This window comes from Octopus bimaculoides, chromosome 5 (genome assembly GCF_001194135.2).
Source record: "Octopus bimaculoides isolate UCB-OBI-ISO-001 chromosome 5, ASM119413v2, whole genome shotgun sequence".
NCBI classification, from domain to species: domain Eukaryota; kingdom Metazoa; phylum Mollusca; class Cephalopoda; order Octopoda; family Octopodidae; genus Octopus; species Octopus bimaculoides.
Genome location: NC_068985.1, coordinates 54,879,790 through 54,900,336, shown reverse-complemented (window position 1 = coordinate 54,900,336; position 20,547 = coordinate 54,879,790). Strand labels below are relative to the sequence as shown.

At 35.7% G+C, this 20,547-nt stretch overlaps 1 protein-coding gene across 1 annotated transcript in view; it reads left to right on the top strand.

Moving 5' to 3' along the window:
- Positions 1–19,901, top strand: part of LOC106878883 (serine/threonine-protein kinase SIK3) — a 104,569-nt gene extending 84,668 nt beyond the window's left edge. The window contains exons 8-15 of the mRNA XM_014928227.2: positions 2,728–2,849; positions 3,428–3,758; positions 5,945–6,054; positions 10,703–10,833; positions 11,239–11,390; positions 14,342–14,535; positions 17,035–17,124; positions 18,410–19,901. Of these exons, the coding sequence (XP_014783713.1) occupies positions 2,728–2,849; positions 3,428–3,758; positions 5,945–6,054; positions 10,703–10,833; positions 11,239–11,390; positions 14,342–14,535; positions 17,035–17,124; positions 18,410–19,711 (2,432 nt within the window). The 3' untranslated portion in view covers positions 19,712–19,901. The remainder of the gene's footprint in view (positions 1–2,727; positions 2,850–3,427; positions 3,759–5,944; positions 6,055–10,702; positions 10,834–11,238; positions 11,391–14,341; positions 14,536–17,034; positions 17,125–18,409) is intronic.
- The last annotated feature ends 646 nt before the right edge of the window (positions 19,902–20,547 follow it).

Here is a 20,547-nt window from a genome sequence, read left to right as displayed (position 1 = left end):
CTCTCTCTCTCTCTCTCTCTATCTCTCTCTCTCTTTTTCTCTCTCTCTCTCTCTCTCTCACACACACACACATATTGATGGTAGTCTCTCATAATCCGAGAAAGACTTCTGCAATTTCTTACTGAACAACTTGCACTGATGATTTGTTTATAGTGATCAAATATTTGTGCTGCATGTTGGTTCAATATCTCCATTAAATCAGTATTGCATGAACTGGTACAGTGTGTACTACATGCCAGATGTTGAAGTGATCACAGAACCACATGAGTTTAGCTCAAGAACAAAACACAGCATGGTCCAGGAATTGAAACCACAATTTTGCGATTATGAGTGTAACACCAAAACCACTAGGCCATGTACCCTCACAAAATATCATCATCATCATTATCATAATAATCGTTTAGCATCCGCTTTCCATGCTGGCATGAGTCGGATGGTTTGACTGAGGACTGATGAGCCAGATGGCTGCACTAGGCTCCAATCAATCACAAATGGATGAAGATCGGCGGCCCTGACAAAGTGTTTGAGCAGCTTATCTCCAGTTGTCTTCATATATATAAATACATACACACACCGTCTTTGAAGGTTATAGGTATAGAGTATTAATCTATCTACATAGAAAATGTATAAGCTTGTGTTGAGTTGGGTGTGTTATAAACATATAAACACACAACCCGTAATCAGTTTTCTAATTACTGACAGTGCAGGCTTGACTGTCTATTAATAAGTTTGCTTCTTGACCACATGGTCCCAGGTTCAGTCCCACTGTACAACACCTTGGGCAAGTATCTTCTACTATAACTCTGGGCTTACCAAAGTCTTGTGAGTGGATTTGATAGATGGAAACTGAAAGAAGTCTATTGTGTTTGCCTACAGCCACTGCTTGACAACCAGTGTTGGTTTGTTTACATCCTCATAACTTATCAGTTCACCAAAACAGACCAATAGAATAATTACCAGACTTTAAAAAGAAAACGAAATTGATTTATTCAACTAAAGTCCTTGAAGATGGTGCCCCAGTATGACCATAGTCCATTGACTGAAATAAAAAAATAAAAGATACATACAAATTGCCATCTGTTATATTTTGTTATGCTTTGAAAATTAACTTAAAACATTGTTGGTTTAAATAAGAGAAAAATAGGTATTTAATTAAATTAAAAATTAAATTTTTAAATCACTGTAAATAATTATTTTCTACATCAGCACAAGGCCAAAAATTTGAGCAGAAGGAAATAATTGACAATATCAATCTACAGTACATGATTGGTACATAATTTTATCAACCCTGAATGTGTGAAAGGTAAAGATGATATCAGCAGGATTTAAACTCAGAACATTGAAAAGCCAAAAGAAATATCACAAAGCATTTTGTGATATTTTGTGATACATACATATATTTGTGTATGTGTGTGTGTGTGTGTGTGTGTGTGTGTGTGTGTGTGTGTGTACACAGAGTGCAGCAGTAACACTACCTACATCTAAGGGTAATATAATAAATTCTAGACTAGAACAAGCTTTGAGATGCTTGCATATGAAGAAATTTACCTTTGCTCAATATAAATGAGTAATAAACATTTAGACAAGAGAATGTTTTGAAATAATTGACTTTAAGTGCTTATCAAATCAAAACTTGAATTGAAGATAGTTCATGTCTAAATTAACAAATGACTCCACATCATACAATGCAGAGTAAATAAACGAGAAACTTTAAACAGTTAAATCAAAGGATATTAAAGTGAAGACCCTGAAGAAACTGCATCGGTATTATAGTAGGATTGAAATTGCAATGGTTACTAATTGATGCAGTAGAAACATGTGTAGGTCTATTTGAATCTGTATATATATAAAAAGGAATTCAAGGTAATGCTATGCTACCTCATAATAATCCTTATCATTATTATTATTATTATTGATATATATATATATATATATATATATATATATATTAGTGATAGAGGCAGTACTAGTACTTGAGCATCCATCATTGAAAGGATTAAGGACGGTCAAAATCACATGATATTGTGGTCTCAGCACCGGAGGTGGTGACAACTAATCTCTCCACTAGCAATATAAATAAGAGTGCAAAATGCACTCTTGTTTGTACCATGAGAGGAACTCTCATATTGAGAGTTTCTTTGGTATCTACCATGTTTAAGTGGGGGTAAATATTACTTATTATTATTATTATTACTTCTGTGTATATACACACACACACATACAAGCGCATGTGGTAGTGGTGGTGGTGGTGGTGGTGGCAGCAGTAGTAGGAGCAGCAGCAACAATTTTCGAGGCTGGTTGTGATATGCCCTCAACCCTTGCTAGCTAAAAACAAAACAAATGTGAGAGACTTTCACTGCATTATGTGCATGTGTGTGTATATATAAATGTATATATATATATATATATATATATATATATATATACACGCACATATATGTTTATATATATTTACACACATACATGCACACACATACATGCACACACGCACATACACAGCTGGCTTCTTCAGTTTCCATCTACCTGTTTTCACTGACAAGATATTAGTTAATCAGTTATAACACATGACACCAGCTGACAGTATCCACACAACCATACTTGTACCTATTATAATAAATTAGAATTTATCTAAGAGATTTTGCATAGATTTATGTAATTCATAACAATATATTGGTCTTTGTGAATTATTTGGTTTTCAAATTCTTTCATTACTTTTCTTCTTTCCAGTTGAACGTGTAGAAGTACCTGTAGAGGTTCTAGACAAACCTACACCGACACACTTGGCACCATCAACTCTGGCAGCTCTTCCGCAGTTAACTTACTTTACTGACCCAGCACAAATTCCTGATGTAAGTTCATTAACTTCATTTTTCCCAAAGACACTTGACTTTTTTCATTTTAATCTTTCAAATTCTTGGAAACAATTTATTTTGAATTTTGGATTTGTAACTTGTTTGCAAAAACCACTTAATCAGAGACCATGTGTTGAAATTACTTACATTATGGTAATGTTAACCACATGAACATACACTCACACACACATACACTATTATATTCCCTTTTGCTTAATTTTATAATTGTATCATATACTATAAAGTGTCAGTCTGCTGTCATACATCTACAGTATAGCATCAGTCTGTTGTCATATATCTACAGTATAGCTTCAAAGTCTCTTGTCATACATCTATAGTATAGCATCAAAGTCTCTTGTCATACATCTATAATAAATGTTGAAAATTTGTGATCATGCAGCTACTACAAAATGTTATAATTTGATGTTATACATCTACAATTAAGTGTCTAAGTATGTCATCATACATCTACATTCTGGTCACTGACACTGTGGAATAAACATAATGGCTACCATAAGTCTATCATAACAATGAAATTTTATTTGGAATAATAGTTGATTGTTTGTTTGTTTCAGTCGGATGCAACTTCTCAACAATCTGACTCTGACAGTGAAGAGCCTTCTCCAGAAGCATTGGCCCGCTACCTGGCCATGCGTCGACATACGGTCGGTGTGGGAGATGCACGGCATGAAGTTTTGGAAGATGTCCGAGTGAAACTAGCGAATCATCAACCAATCATAGCAATGCCTCCTCAACAGAATTATTTGATGCCATTTGGAGCACCACTACCAAATACCAACCTTCCACAGAATGTTCCACAGTTGCTACATAACGAACTGCCAGCATCTCCAACAACTTTACAACGTGATCAAAACCTACTCTTGCCTCCCCCCATTCTTGGCCCAGGTACATCATTATTCCTGTCTCCTGTGTCTCACGTAACCAGAGTAATTGTCAATAAATATTTGTAACTCATGTTTTATTTTATTGCATTTGCTTTCTTTATTGCATCTTATGACTTACAACATACCATGAATTATCATAAGGTACATCCTAAGGTGGATTTTTGCCATTTAGTTCAGTAACATTCCAGCCACAGTTATCTATCTTCTTCTGCATCTTTTTTTTTACTCCATCTATATACCTATCTGTGTGTGTATTCATTACACACATACACACATATATACAGATAGATAGATATAAGTAGAGGTAGAGTTAAGAAGTTCACTTCCCAACCAACTAGTCTCAGGTTCATTCCCACTACATGGCACCTTAGATAAATGTCTTCTGCTGTAGCTTTGGGCTAACCAATGATATGTGAAGGAAACTGCAGGAAATATATAATGTGTGAGTGCATGCGCATGTTTGTGTGTGCACAAATGTGCATTAACGTTTATATATATTCCACGCCTTTCACAACTTGAGCTAATGTTGACATTCCGACTGGTTACTGTGCTTTGGAAGACCTCTGGAGTAAAAATATTTCTTAACTGAGAAACAGGTGATGCTCGGCAGTTCCCGCAAAGGTATTGAGTACTCTCATTGTTACTGTTATTAATACATAGTACACCTTAATCTCCTATGCATTTGAGGGAGCAACCTTCCAGTGTTCACACCAATCATTATCTTTTAAAATACCTTCGTTGTGGTTCCGTTATCATAAACTTTGAATTTTTTGTTTCATTTTAAATCAAGCATGATGTATTTCATGACACATAATACATTATAGTACTTGAAGCATGATACATCAGACATAATGCATCAAGCATGATACATCAGACATGATGCATCAAATATAATGCATCACATATGGCACAACACACGTGATACATCCAGCATGATACTTAAAACACAATTTTGATACTTGAGATTTTTTTTTTGTTTGGGATAGAAATTGTGTTACAATGGTTAAAGGCTTTCACAATATATGATAATATAATAATACAATAGTTTAGATGTATTTCTTGTGGTAATTGAAAGTAAGTGAAATACTCTGTTTAGTGCAGTCTTCACTATCACACACAACGAGACAAGCATACACTTTGCCACTTGGTCTTTCATTGGTTTACACAGTGATGCAACTGCAGTGTCTAAACACACAGACACACCAGGTAGATCACTATGTGAATTAATGAATAAATTTGTGTTAGATCTTATCAATGTTTTAAAGATCTTTAGTTGTTCTTTAATTCTTTGATGTTACATAAAGAGGCAAAGAGTTCTTGTTTGTTTACTTTATTACAAAGGAACTTCTTAGAAATGTCCATTGTTGGACAGCAGACACAACTGTAGCCTCTAACTTTAGGCCATCTTATTGTATTTGTTGGTTTCTTTGGGACTAAGTTACAACAGCAGCATCAGTAACATCTTCAAGAAGTACAGCATCAACAACAATATCAACATCAACAATAATATCAAAAGCATCAAGAATAGCTTTCATACCACCAGCAACAGCAACATTAACAATATCAACAACAACATGAATGTAACACAATAGTAGCATTAACATCAACATGTTGTTGGCACTCCGTCGCTCACGACGTCGAGGTTTCCAGTTGATCCAATCAACAGAACAGCCTGCTCGTGAAATTAACGTGCAAGTGGCTGAGCACTCCACAGACACGTGTACCCTTAACGTAGTTCTCGGGGATATTCAGCGTGACACAGTGTGACAAGGCTGACCCTTTGAATTACAGGCACAACAGAAACAGGAAGTAAGAGTGAGAGAAAGTTGTGGTGAAAGAGTACAGCAGGCTTTGCCACCATCCCCTGCCGGAGCCTCATGGAGCTTTAGGTGTTTTCGCTCAATAAACACAGACAACGCCCGGTCTGGGAATCGAAACCGTGATCCTATGACCGAGAGACCGCTGCCCTAACCACTAGGCCATTGCGCCTCCACATAACATCAACAACAACAGCAACATTAGCCACATTAACATTGTCATCAGTAACATCAGCAACAGCAGTCTTTTAGAGAATATTATTATTCTAAAAAGAAATCCTTTCTAGTTGTTTATCGTTGAGTAATCATTGAAAGTTCAGTTATTGGTTTAAACAGTTGATTAATGATTTGTAATTGATTCTTTTTCAAGGTTCTTCCAACTTCTGTCGACGTGCATCTGATGGTGGTGCTAATATTCACTGCTTCCAGCGATATTTTCAACAGCAATCACAGTTCAACAGTAAAGATGGTCTTTGCACAGTACGTTTATTATCTCAACCTTTGATTAGTTATTGTGAGTGGAACAAATGTGTTGTTAGCTGAGTCGAAGTGTTAAGATAAGCATCGTTCATGTAATCATAACTGTCTTTAACCCTTTCATTACCAACCTGGCTGAAACTGGCTCTGGCTCTGAGTACAAATGTCTTGCTTTCATAAGTTTTGAATTAAAATCTTCCACAAACCTTAGTCACAATTTATGTTCCTAACACTAGCTGAATGATAACTAAGTTATTTTACTAAATTCTTTGTTATATTTAAAGTAATTGAAAGAAACACAGATCATCTGAAAATAAATACAGTAACGAAAGGGTTAAAACTTTCATTATCATATTTCTGTTGGAATACACAGGCTTTATTTCAATTAAGTTAAGAAATAAGGAAGAGTTTAGTATGAAATAACTTTGTCATTATTGAGCTGGTGTTTGAAATGTAAATTAACTTGAGATGTTAATGAAACGTTTTAATTTAGATCACAACTATGAGTCCACTGCATCTTATAGCAGAAACAGCTGTAAGCCAATCAGATACATACGATAATTGTTTATTCCTTTGTCATCTCATTTTCTTATTACTTTCAAACAGGAAGTTAATATTATAGTACTAGGAGCAAGCCCAGACAGATTAGTACCAAAAGAGTCGGTTAATTCTCTGTATTTCTTTGATTCTTATTTTTTAGTGAGGAGGGAAGGGGTAAAAGTATCTTCAAAGCAGAGGTCTGGCCTGAATGCTTATAATACAGTGGACTTTGTTAAAGGCACCCAAGGTGTCAGATGATGGTGTTAGACTGGGAGATTTATTAAGTCTACCACTCAACTATGACAACTGAACCTTCTACAGATTATTGATCTTATTTCTCATCTTTGTTTTGATTGTTACACATTTAAATTGTTATCAGGTGTCTCTGTATTTATATATATATATATGTATGTATATATATATATATATATATATATATATATATATATACCTAGGCGGGTATTGAACACAGTACTTCTGACCCCCTACTAACATACTACAGTGTCTTTACTTCTATCTTTGCTACAACAGCCACTGCTCCTCTTCCTGTCACCCTTACTGTCTTGCACCCACAAATCCCACAATAACTACTTTCATCCAATCCTTCCTCCCCAGAATACAAATTCCTCTTCAAATTCCCTAATGACCATTGTCTTCAACCTTACAGATATTCTCATTAAACATCAATCTTACCAATGTCAACAGTCTCAGGGTGACTGTAATCACCATGGACTCACTCCCCTTCTTCATAAATAAATTTTTGGAAAATATATTTAACCACTTAGCCACTGTTAAATACATTGAAACTATGTAACTAGAAACATCGTGAGTTCTAATAAAGCCAAAAGAAGGTGTACCCTAATCATGGTAACTTCCACTTAACAATACTTGTGTGGGTCAGACAAAATTCATTGAAGCAGATTTTCTATTGTTGGATACCCTCCTGTCACCAACCTTCACATGTTCTTAAGAAAGATATTTGCTCATGGTCAGACATGTTTCCACATATTGGAAATGGACGCTGCTGGTATGACGGTGATGCTCATTTACAACTGTGTGTGTGTTGGCACTCCGTCACTTACGACGTCGAGGGTTCCAGTTGATCCAATCAACGGAACAGCCTGCTCGTGAAATTAAAATGCAAGTGGCTGAGCACTCCACAGACACGTGTACCCTTAACGTAGTTCTCAAGGATATTCAGCGTGAAACACTCACAACGCCCGGGCTGGGAATCGAAACCACGATCCTATGACCGCGAGTCCGCTGCCCTAACCACTGGGCCATTGCACCTCCACTCATTTACAACTACCATGTGATGAAAAGGTAATGACACACACATACATATTAATCAAAGTATGGAGTATTACAGATCCATTTCAGTTGATCTTACCAATCAGTTTTTTTACTGGATATTAGATAACAGGGTGATTAACTAACACCACATGCTCTTCAGAGGTGGCATATATGAAAAAAACATGGCAACTGCTCTAGGTTAATGGAGGTGTAAAAAAATGTCATATCCAGTTTGTGGGTGCTGTGAAGAAAAATGAAAGTTACAAGAGACTAACGACAAGGGATTTATCAAGAGTTATGTCCCTTGGCCCCAAAGTATCTGAGGTGGCAGTAAAACAAGGAACAAGGTTATACACACACACATAAACAAGATTTCTGTTTCCTACTACCAAATCCATTCTCAAAGCTTTGTTTGGCCCAATGCTGTAGTGGTAGACACTGGCCCAAGGTACTACACAGTGAACCCAAAACCACATGGTTTGAAAGCAAACTTCTCAACCACACAGCCATGCCTGTACCTACACATGCATATATATATAGAGAGAGACAGACAGACAGACAGAGAGGAAGTGGGGATTAACTCTGAAGTTGATCAGCGGTCCAAGTAATTCCAATGTAGTTGTAACAGAGAAATACATGGAAGATGAGTTAGTGATTTTGAAGAATTTATTGTGTCTGTTCAAATATTCAATAGATGTCATAATGACTTTACCATCCCCTTCTCACTGTATACACTGGATTACTTGTGAATGATTAGTGGGGAAAGTTTTACATCTTGATTTCAAACATTAGTACAAGGTGAGAAAATTTGGTGGTGGGTACAAATGATTAATCAAATCCCAATACTCTGATTGATATGGATTTTTAAAAAATTAATTTTATTGTAAAGTCCCCAAACTTTACACTAAATTGGACTCTGCTTCCAGCATTGAGTTTCTGCCTCCCTCCATCAGTAAATGTTCCACTGTTGTGCTTAAGCTTGCTTTCAAATAATTGTTTCAAATTAACATTTGTATTTTATTGACCTGACAAAGGATGAATGAGAAGCATCAATCGCAGTAGAATATTAACTGATAATTTAATAGGGGACACAACTACCATGGGGAATTATGTCTGTCACTCTATCAATTTTGTACTCTTTGATCCTTATAGCCAACAAGGGCACCTGACCCTGTGTGTGGTTGCTTGCTCTGCTATAAACAGTAGCAAATTCACAGCCTAGCATCTTAAGAAAGAAAATATTGCATAATGTACTCCTAAATACAGTGTCTGAAAATAAGTTGAAATGGCCATGTCTAGAATGTCTCTGGCTGTAGTTCCTCTGTATTTGGGTTGCCCTTTAACAGAACAGGGGTTCAAGTTCAGCTTTTAATTCCTTTTAAAAATCAATCATTGATTAACCCTTTAGCATTTAAACCAGCCATAACTGATCCAGAATATTCTACCTGTTCCATATTAAAACTGGCCGTATCTAGCCTTTCACACCTTCCTGGCATTGTCATTCAAAACATAAACGATCACATCACTGAAATTTCAAAGCTACAAGGTAACGCAAGGTTAATTCAAAACAATATGAATAAATATGTGTTACATTTGACAGTAATTTCAATGCTAAAGGCTTAAGAATATAAACCCTACTGATATGATGTTCAATATTTTTTGGTTAAAACTTGTTTCATATATCTTGCCTGATTTCGCCAGATAATGCTTTAATTGATTTCTAAATGAAAGAAGTTTATCAAGTAAGAAATAGTTAAGGTGTTGATGATTTTGTATGTGAGATGTTTATTCCAAATATATCTCTAATAGGTGCAAGCATGGCTGTGTGGTTAAGAATACCACTTCCGAACCATGTTGTTTCAGGTTCTGTTTCAGTGCACAGTATTCAGTACAAGTATCTTCTATTATAGCCTTGGGTCACACAAAGCTGTTTGTAGACTTGGTAGATGAAACCTGAAACAAGCCTGTCGTACATGGCTCTTTTACTGTTCACTTTTGTCGTTTTGTGTTATTTTCTGTATTGTGCATGTACTTCTAACTTCCATTAGTCTCTTTCTGGTTGCTTTCTGTCGCTTCTTTAACTTTCTCTGATAAGTTATAGTGAACTTGAACACTATACTCATTATTATAAATATACATGTATGTACATACATATGTACATGTGTGTCTGCCTTTGTTTGTTTATGTTTGCACTTCTCCACAAATATCACAAGCTACAAGCAGTGATATTGTCATTTCTCCTGTTAATAAATCATTCACTAGCTTTACACATGTGAAGACTTGTGAGGTAGGAGATCCTTTGCTAGTAAAATAGGTAATGGTTTGTGACAGGAAAAGCATGTGACTGTAAACTAATGCTTCAATAATAACATTCATCCAAGCCATATTAACACGGAAAAAACAGGCATGTAAGCAAACAAAAATGTTCCTCAATCAGCTAACAGTCAACATAAACTGCCACCATCTGTTTAAAAGAAGTGCTGGTAACAACATATCAGTCAACAGTTTGAGGTCTCTAATATTTAACCTAATGGCTTATTGAACACTCCCACTAATAGCAACTGAACTGTTGAGTTATTATAATTCTTGACATTCTCTGACTACTGGCTTATCACTACAAATAATTTCACCTTTACATTTTATTTTACCTGTTACTCTGTCTGCTCTCTGACTTCTTGAGTAAATAAGTTAAACATGTAAAGGTATTTATTCAGTTTTTTTTTCTGCAAATGACTTAATTTGCAGACCTATCCAGCATGTGCAAATTATTGTTGAATGTTGTTGTTTGCAGCTAACATCAACTTTTCTCTGCTTTCAGACTCCCTCATCTACATCTCCGGCTGTTCTTTCACTTCCTGTACCATTGCTGTCTCATCCTGTTGTTGACAGCAATGGGGGAGCTGACGAAGGTAATTCTGATCAAGAACCTGATAACGAAGCTGTCCTCAGGTAAGTTGTAATTACTACATCACAAGCAAATGTTACTCTGATGGTATTGTTAGCATAGATGGTGCCATTGTGTAACATTGGTTTGTTACATTATAAGGATGGTATTTGATGGTGTGGCATCATAGTGGTAGCATCTAAAACATGATTTGTGGTGTTGAGTGGTATTCATTTGTTAAGGTGACATTGCAGTGGAGTAGTATGATGGTATTGTATGGAGTGGTAAGATGGTATTTTAGAGAGATGATATAATGGTAATTTAGAAAAGCGGCATGATGGTATTGTAGTGGAGTGGTATTGTAGTGGACCTTACGTTGAATATGAAGACATCTATTCAGGTTTTCAATATTAGTTTTCACTGTGATTCTCCTCAACCTCCTTGTTTTACTGTTGTATATTTCATTTCAGCTACATGAATAGTCGTGGGATGTGTAAACGCCATACTGTTGCCATGGCGAGCCCTGTGCAAGAAATTCGTGATGACCTCCAGAAGAAACTGACTTTGCCTTCTGCAAGGACAATTCGACGAAGTAGCCTACATCGGGCTGAAACCACTACAGGTAGGTCACTAATTTGGTCTATAATTAGTACTAAGCCATCAGAGTTAAATTATTGAAGTGTCAGACAACTCTGATGGTATATATAGATGGTAGATGGAAGTCCTTAATCAAAAGAGTACATTTCTTTATTTCCTTTCAGTTTACTCAACTGAGATATATGTAAATCTCTTACTCTTCACAGTGAAGAAAATGCTTTGAGATATTTAGTTTGTTCCCTTTGAGAGGGTCAGCCAATGGTCTCATGGTGAAACATAACTACAAAGATTGTATGTATTATCTCTATACTACTAAAACTCTGTGATGGATCCGCTTAGGTGCGTGCTTGTTTGTAATTTAATACAACCAAACCAGCGCATAATGGGAAAATACTCTGAAAGTAAGGTATCCCTGAAATGTGAATACAAATGGATTAAAACAAGTTTCATGTAAATCAGACCACGGATTCCCAAGATATGCAGTTTTTTGGGGGGTACTTTCATAAATAGCGAAAACGGCGCATCATGGGAAAATACTCCAAAAGTAACATAACCCTGAAATGGGAATATATAATACTGTGAAAATTGTTTACATTAATTTTATGTTTACATTATATAACAATTCCTTTTGCATTTTTGTAGAAGTGTACACATATGCCATAAATAAATGCTGTTACTGGAGTTCAAGTTTATCCCACATGTTCTATTTCTATTAGATGCTGTAAATAATCAAAAAAAAACCTTAAACATGAACTTGTAAAATGAAATATTTAACTGAATCATCATAAAATTAACTTCCATTTCAATGCAATGTTGAAATCAGCTTCAATATTTTATAACCTGAACCGTCAGTGACCCAACGGGTCACAGGTAATCTAGTGTTATAAAATTTCTCTTGATTGAGACTAGGTTTTGTTTGATGGCTTATCTGACTGAACTGGACAAATAAGCCATTAGGTGAAACTTAAAGTCCCAGTCATTATGAATTTTATAATAAGTTTGACTCTATTTTCAACATTTAATCTCCCCATTGCCTTTTTGTTATTCTTAAACATACTCTACAATATCAACCTTTTATACACACACACACACACATATATATTCATGCAGGCCTGGCTTTGTGATAAGTTTACTACCAAACCAAATTATTCCTGGTTCAGTGCCACTGCATGGTACCTTGGGCAAGTGTCTTCTACCATACTCCCAGGCCGACCAAGGCCTTGTGAGTGGATTTCGTAGACAGAAATTGAAAGAAGCCTGAAGTGTCTCCATATATATCTATGCATGTGTGTCTTTGTGTTTGTCCCCACCACCACCTGACAACCAGTGTTTGTTTATGTCTCTGTTACTTAGCAGTTTGGCAAAAAGAAACCAATAGTATAAGTACTTGGCTTAAAAAATATGTACTGAGGTCGATTTGTTCGACTAAACCCTTCAAGGCAGTTCCCAGCTTAGCCTCAATCCAATGACTGAAACAAGTAAAAGATAAAAAGTGTTATATCAGACGCTACAAACCAGTAAGGTTTTTAGGCAATTCAAAGCTACTCGTAAAAATTTGTGAAGAATTTTGCAATTAGTGGTGTAAGGGAGATAACATTCTCTATGGTTACCGAAGTTATGCCCCTTGGATTGACTGTATATATATATATATATATATATATATATATGTGTGATTGATTTTAACTGTAAAACATTTTTTTTTTTACATTGTATTAAACTCGGGTTAATTTCTTTAAGAAATGTATTGCATATAGCAAATGTGAGGAGCATGTGTGTATATAACGGTCTCTAAGAAGATTTTTGAATTGTCAAATATGCTTTATATGTGATATCTTGTTTATGGAACATAGCACCTGACAATGTGAAAATAGCATCAGTGTTTTGTAGCTCACGGCTGTCATGTTAAGACATTGAGTGTAAATATTCTCACACACACGCATGCGCGCGCACACACACACACTCACATTGGGACTCTGTACAGTTTCATGTAACAGTTTCACTCTCAAACCATTGGTCATTCTTAGGGTATTGTAGAAAACACTTGCCCAAAGTGCCACACTGTAAGATAGAACTAGAAATCATATGGTTACTAAGTGAACTCTGTAACCTTACAAGCATGTATGGAAATAAGTAATCATCATCACTATTTAATGTCCATTTTCCGACTTGGCATGGGTTGGATCGTTTGAATGGAGCTGTTGAGCCAGAGGACTACACCAAGCCCCAATTTCTGGTTTGGCATGGTTTCTGCAGCTGGATGCCCTTCCTATGAAGTAACTCACAAACAAGATCCCCCAACTGAAGGATGAGAAGTAGTATGGAGGGAGGTGGCTTTATGTCAGGTAGCTATAGAGGGGAAGAAATAGATGTGTTGCCATAGAGGAGATACATAGCTACCCCTCTTGGAAAAAGAGAGAAGATAGCAAAAATGTTAGTAAAAATAAATTTTGATAAATTATCAACATGTAGTACAATGAATGTGGAGTGATGTAAACATGTGGTATTGAGTTGGGTGATATAGACATGTATTGTGCAGGGTAGTGGTATGGACATGTGATGTGAGACATGCAATGTGAAAGGATGATATCTACTGAGCAGGAAACTACTGAGATTGTGGAGGAAGCTTTATCAGAAAGATTATATTTCAGAAAGTTGGTTCTAACAGGTGAGTTGTCACCAGACTGGGAGAAATAGTTCTATGTCATAAGAACCACCTGTCTAATCCATACCAACACCATAGTTTCTGATTTCTTCATTTTATTTACATTATATGTTGTATCCTGCTGTTCAGATACAGTTCCTTCCAGAGGGAAAGAGATAGTTTATGTTATTGACCTGTGACATCAGAGGTCATCAAGATTCAACATATTTGAGGTAAACAATAACAACACCTCATTTACCTTCTATTATACTAACACGAAAAAATATTTTTTCTTTTAAATTCATTTCATTTCTTTTTGTTTTTATCTTGTAAAGGATGTGATCCTGTCCCTCACTTCCCCACTGAACGATACTCTCCTTTGCGCCGTGCCAGTGATGTTCTTGTCAGTCCAAACAAATGCCAATCCCACTTGGAGAAACTGTACAATGCTGCTGTATCTCTGAGTAGTTCACCAATTCAAGCACAAAACAGTCTGAAGCAACTACAGCAAGAATGTCAAGATTTACAGGTGACTATTTACTTTGTTCCATTCACAAATTTTGTTCATTATAGATTAACGGTCAAGGTTTTAGTGTAAATGTTATACATTACAAACATTAATCTCAGACAGAAAAAAAAAACTATAACAGTCTGCCTGCATGTATTTTCTCTCTCAAATTGGTGATTACTTTGATAACCATTTCTGTCAACACTCTTAGAAATTATTTATAATCATTTATAATTTTTTCATATTAAATAATAATGAGCTTATTGTATAGTGTGCAACTCATCAGAAAAGGTTACAAAAAGGGAACAGAAAGTTGCAAGAAGTCAAATAAAGAAAGACAGCAATCAAAGCTAGAAGTTTATGAATAGCACACCAAACAAAACACAAGAAGACAGAAAAGTGAACAGTAAAAGAGCCATGAAGAGGAAAGGGTGCCTAGGCTGTCAGATGTTGGTGAATTTTGAGAATCCTGGAATTTTTGAAGAATTCTTGGGTGCTGCAATATTTTTTTGATTTTATGAACATGTCCATGAGTAGCAGAGATGCCCTTCCTATGAATTAAAAAAAATTGGCCACAGTTGTTGGATAATCATGTGGACTTTTATCAAGTCAACTTCTAGATGTCAATATTTTAGTGTGCCTGTGCTCAGAGAAACAATGTGCTCAAAATATATGCAATATATTCAGTGACTGACAGAGGGTATGAATATACACGGTGATCATTTTTACTACAATCTTCAAATCTAGGTGAGACACATGGCTATCTGTGTTGGACATTTGTAAAATAACCTACCTAATTAACACCAAGTACAACAAATAAGATGATTGTAGAAATAGCTTAGAACAGTAGTTAAAATAACAGGAAAACATTTTTGTTCCTTGTTTAAGGAATAGGAATGATAGGCACTGTATTGTAACAATGACACAGTCCTCTAGCAAGCAAAATACATAGTCGTTTTTTTTTTCTAACATCTAGTAGCTGACTTGATAGAAGCCCAGAAGATTATCCACAATCTTTCCAACTACTTTGGCCACCTCTTTGAATTCAGTACCTCTACCCCTCTTGGTTATGCTTATAAAATACAAAACAAAATTAAAATAGAACAGTGCAGTACCCATGACTTTCGGGAAATATTTTTACATGCACAGAATTGTCAAAGCATGGAATAAATTACCCACATAAGTGGTTAGCTGTCATGACACTGCATCCTTCAAAAATTCTTTGCTTCTTGAAATTCACCAACACCACTCCTTACATATCCATCTATGAACCCTTTCCTCTTTGTGGCTCTTTTACTGTTCAATTTTCTGTCCTTTTATATTTTATTCTGTGTACTATACATGTACTTCTGGTTCTCATTGCTGTCTGTCTTTATATGACTTATAGCTACTTTCTGTCCCCTCTTTTATCCTTTTCTGATGAGTTGTAGTGCACACCTGAGCACTGTATACAATAAACTCATGTTTTCTGCAATGTGATAAAAACAGGGTTTGTATCTTTTAATGTCTTAATTTGGTGCTTATGATATCTAATATCGAGTGTTCCCCACTGTTTAAAATTGATTTTATATCAAGATTTCTTGCTATAGATATAAATTTCCGTTGTGAAGTCATGTTTTGTTTTTATCCATATTTGCCTCAAGAAATGTTGGCCTCTGTTAAAATTACCAATCTGAATTTCCAAAATACCTGATTGTTATATTTTCTCCCACTTCAGTTCATCTCTTCTTCCTTTTAATACAACAGCTTCTACACATTTTAACTTAATGGTTTCATGTTACTGCCACCTATTTACATTTCTTTGTACCACTTGCCTCCTCTCATTCTCATTCTTTCAGAACAATCATTCACCTTAAAACTGCACCATTTTCTATTCAAGTATTTCCTCAATGAAACTGTAATAGTTCTAACTTCTGACAAACTTTCTGATTTTCTTCTCTCAAGAGATTCAATTGTTATAGGCACATCCTTTCAACTGCAGTATGATAAATAGCTTAATATACAGTAACCATTGTTCTATAAACGTTTAACATTTAACACCTGGTTTCAATCACATTTTGAAACTATCTAGGATTTCTACAGTTTCACACTTTGGGAAATTAAAAAAATAAAAGAAGGTAATCAGTATTAAATCCAGTCTTATTTAATTTCAGATGTGGAATGATTGAATGTGTGTGAGGGAGAGAGAGAGAGATTTAACTAAATGTATATTATTGAATTTAAATCTGTGTATGTTGAAATGACATTGTAAGCAGAGAGATACACATATTGTATTGTGTGCATTTCATAATTCGGCAAAGAAGCAATCCTTGGTGCTTCTTACTATTTGATGTGGAACCTGGACTATATCTGAGAGCTCATGGTACCCCACTGGATAATTTATCCTTATATACTCGTTGTGTGTGTGTGTGCATATATATATATATATATATATATATATATACGTGCACACGTACACTTACATATATTTGTGTTTATGTGTGCATGTATTTGATTGTCTTATCTGTTTGTTTATTTCAGAAACAAGTCAATAGCTATGAGTGTGAGCGACAAGCTGAGTTACAGCAGCAACAACACACATTACATCTCCGACAGCAGCAATCAATTCAAGTAAGTTTGTCTCTCATCTGCAACACACTTGCTCAAAGCATTACATCTTCCTTTTCCCTCCTGACAACAACACAATGATATATCACCACTACCTGTACTAATTGGTTGAATAAATGTACAATTTGACATAATGCTATTATTTTAATTCTATATTTCATCTGTGAAGTTCACCATTTCTCTCTTCTGCTACTTTTGTATGCATCATTCCCTCTTTATGTCTCTTTTACTGCTCACTTTTCTATCTCCTTGTGTTTTATTTTGTGTACTATGTACATACTTGTAACCTTCGTAGCTGTCTTTCGGTACTTGATTTATATGTCTGCTTTTCATCACCTCTTTTACCCTATTACAACAAGCACTGTGTACAATATGTTTGTTCTTATATATGAATCAATGTAGGGAGCCTCTACATGTTCATTTGGTCTGTTAAATTTAATAGCAAAATTTCCTTCAAGCCACATGCTACTTTCTCAAGAGATAATATAGTTCGAGATAACATTATGTACCTATGTAGGAAAAATATCGACTGATAAGTGATCAAACATCTTACATAATAGTTCTCATGAATCAAGACTAACCTGGGGCTACACCAATAAGGAAAGACACTTGGGCGGGTAGGCTTATTTATTTATTTATTTTAGTGTATGTACTTCTGATGCCATGTGTGCATCTAGCATCATAAGTATATTGTATATTTGTGCAGGCGCACATGTGGCTGTGTGGTAAGAAGCTTACTTCCTAACCACATGGTTCTGGGTTCAGTCCCACTATGTGGCCCCTTGGGCAAGTGTCTTCTACTATAGCCTCAGGCCAACCAAAGCCCTGTGAGTGGATTTGGTAGACAGAAACTGAAAGAAGCCCATCGTATGTGTGTGCATGCGTGCATGTATCTGTGTTCATCCCCCACCACTGCTTGACAACTGGTACTGGTGTATGTCCCCATAACTTCAGTCTAATAACTGAAACCAGTAAAAGATAAAAGATATGTTGTGTGTGTGTGTACATATATATATATATATATATATATGAGAGAGAGAAAGAGAAATGTGTGTGTATCTCTATCCATGTGAGTGTAAAATCATATAGATGTCTAAAAATTTCATCCACATAAAATCTTTGGGTTTTTTTTTTTTTGTGCTTTTAATAGAAAACTGATTTTTTTTTTTATTGTTTAAAATACAGAATAACACACAGATATCTGGTGTGTGTTGTTTTTTGAATACTTATAGACATATATGCCTATACATGTTTGTGCTTATCAATCTGTTTTCTTATTTAATTTCAGCAACAACAGATGCCTAGTCTTTCCCATTCTCCAGTGCCTTCCCCACCGCTTCCTTCCCCAACCACTGGTTCAGACAATTTACCAGCAAACCTAAACAACCGTTTCCAAAGACTACACTTACAACAACACTGTGTGCCAACAGGGACAAGTGGTGTTATATCATTTAATTCAGGGACACAGCCCAACTACAACATGTTAATGAGGTCATTGACTAGTTCAGAAACATTACCTACACAGTCATACTCCCCTCATTTAGTTCAGAACCTCCAACGGATACTTGAAGACACAACAGACACTCAGACAGCAGCTGAAGACATGCAAATTCAGGAATCGCAGATACTATCCCATCAAGACTTACACCAGAGACAATTTTCTCAGACACCCCAAATCAGCATCACAGACACCTATGGAAACACAGATGTAATGTCTTCAGACAATGACCTCGACATCCCCAAAGAAAGCAGTAGAGTATCTCCCAACTATACTTCATTCTCAACGAGCACCAACACCACTTCTGTTTATTCAGTGACGTCTGCTGTGAGCTGTAAACCCACTTATGTCGCACCAAAATACATCAATACTAACCTTACCAAAATACAACAAGATTTGGACAATGAACAGATTCCATTCAAGTCTTCATTGCATTCACAAAACTGGGAGAAATGTTACCAAGACACCAACATGTTCAACTGGTGTTCAAATCAAATCAACTCTTCAAACTCTGTCTACAGGTTAAATCAAACACGCTACTGGCGAAACCACGCAATAACTAGTCCCATCGAAGCCTACAATAAGTGTTCGTATTCATTGAAAAACGAACCTTTATTCCCAAGCCTTGATCAAGAATTCTCAACTCAAAACTGTTTAAACAATGTGAGTTCTGTTGCGAATCACACGTTTATGAGTAACATGTCGCCTTCCAATGAAAATTGCTTCAAAATTAGTGATAAATCTTATGAAACTGTACCTCTCATTGTTGGTGATGGTAAACTTTTCTCTGGTGGTGACCAGCACCACCACCACCACCAGCAGCACAGTCCTGTATCTACAATATCTTTAAATACAAAGAAAAATACTCAAGAGATTCTGTCTGAAATCAAACGTACACTAGATAATCAAACTTCAGAAATCAGTTACCATTGTTCTCAGAATCTATTTCAGTTAGAGAACAGTGGTGTTCAAATAGAGCTAGAAGTCTATGAGAATGGCGGGGTGAATGGACTACAAGTGCGTAGGATATCTGGGGACTCAACACATTACGAAAAAATTTGTTCTGAGCTTCTGAGCTGTATGAATCTGTAGATTATATGTTTCTCACAAAATCTCTCTCTCACTCTCTCACTCTTTCTCTCTCTCTCTCTCTATCTCTCTTTATACAGCCTTATTTCTTTTTTTGTTTACTTTTTGGTTTATCTCAAAGATTTTTAAACTTTATTTTCATTTTGTACATTTTTTCATTCTTCTTATAAATAAACCTATATGACCTCCTTCATTTTTTTTTTATTTTCTCATCTCTCTCTTTCTCTCTCTCTCTCGTATGCACACACACACACAAGGTCAACTACTACCTTACTGACTATATATGCAAACACACACACACACACACACACACACACAGAGTATATTTTAGTTAATGTTTAAAACAATGCCATTTCAACCTAATGTTACTAAACCTCAATTATATTTTCAAAACTATTTCAATTCTTTTTCTCAACTAAAACAGAATTTTCTTTCAGATATTTTCTTTAAAGAACAAAGTAAAAAAGCAAACATGCACAGGTACATACACCTACGCATACAGGTACATGCCGCCTTGCATGCACATATCTTCAGGCACAGGTAACTCAACACACACACGCACACTCTCTCATAATTTAGTGTGGCAGTGTGTTTGGGTTAATACACAAAGGTTTTAGTTTGGATCAAAATATACTACCCAACCCCACTCCCTACTATCATTTACAGAACTGGTAACTGACCAATTTCAACCATTTCTGTTACATTTCAACCAATGACCAGTAGAATTTTAAGGATGTCCAGGCTTAAATCTGAGCTTCTTAAATAGTAGTTGTGTAATACAAGTCGATTGCAGGATAGGTATGTGTTTTTACATCTAAACAAACACACACACACATGTA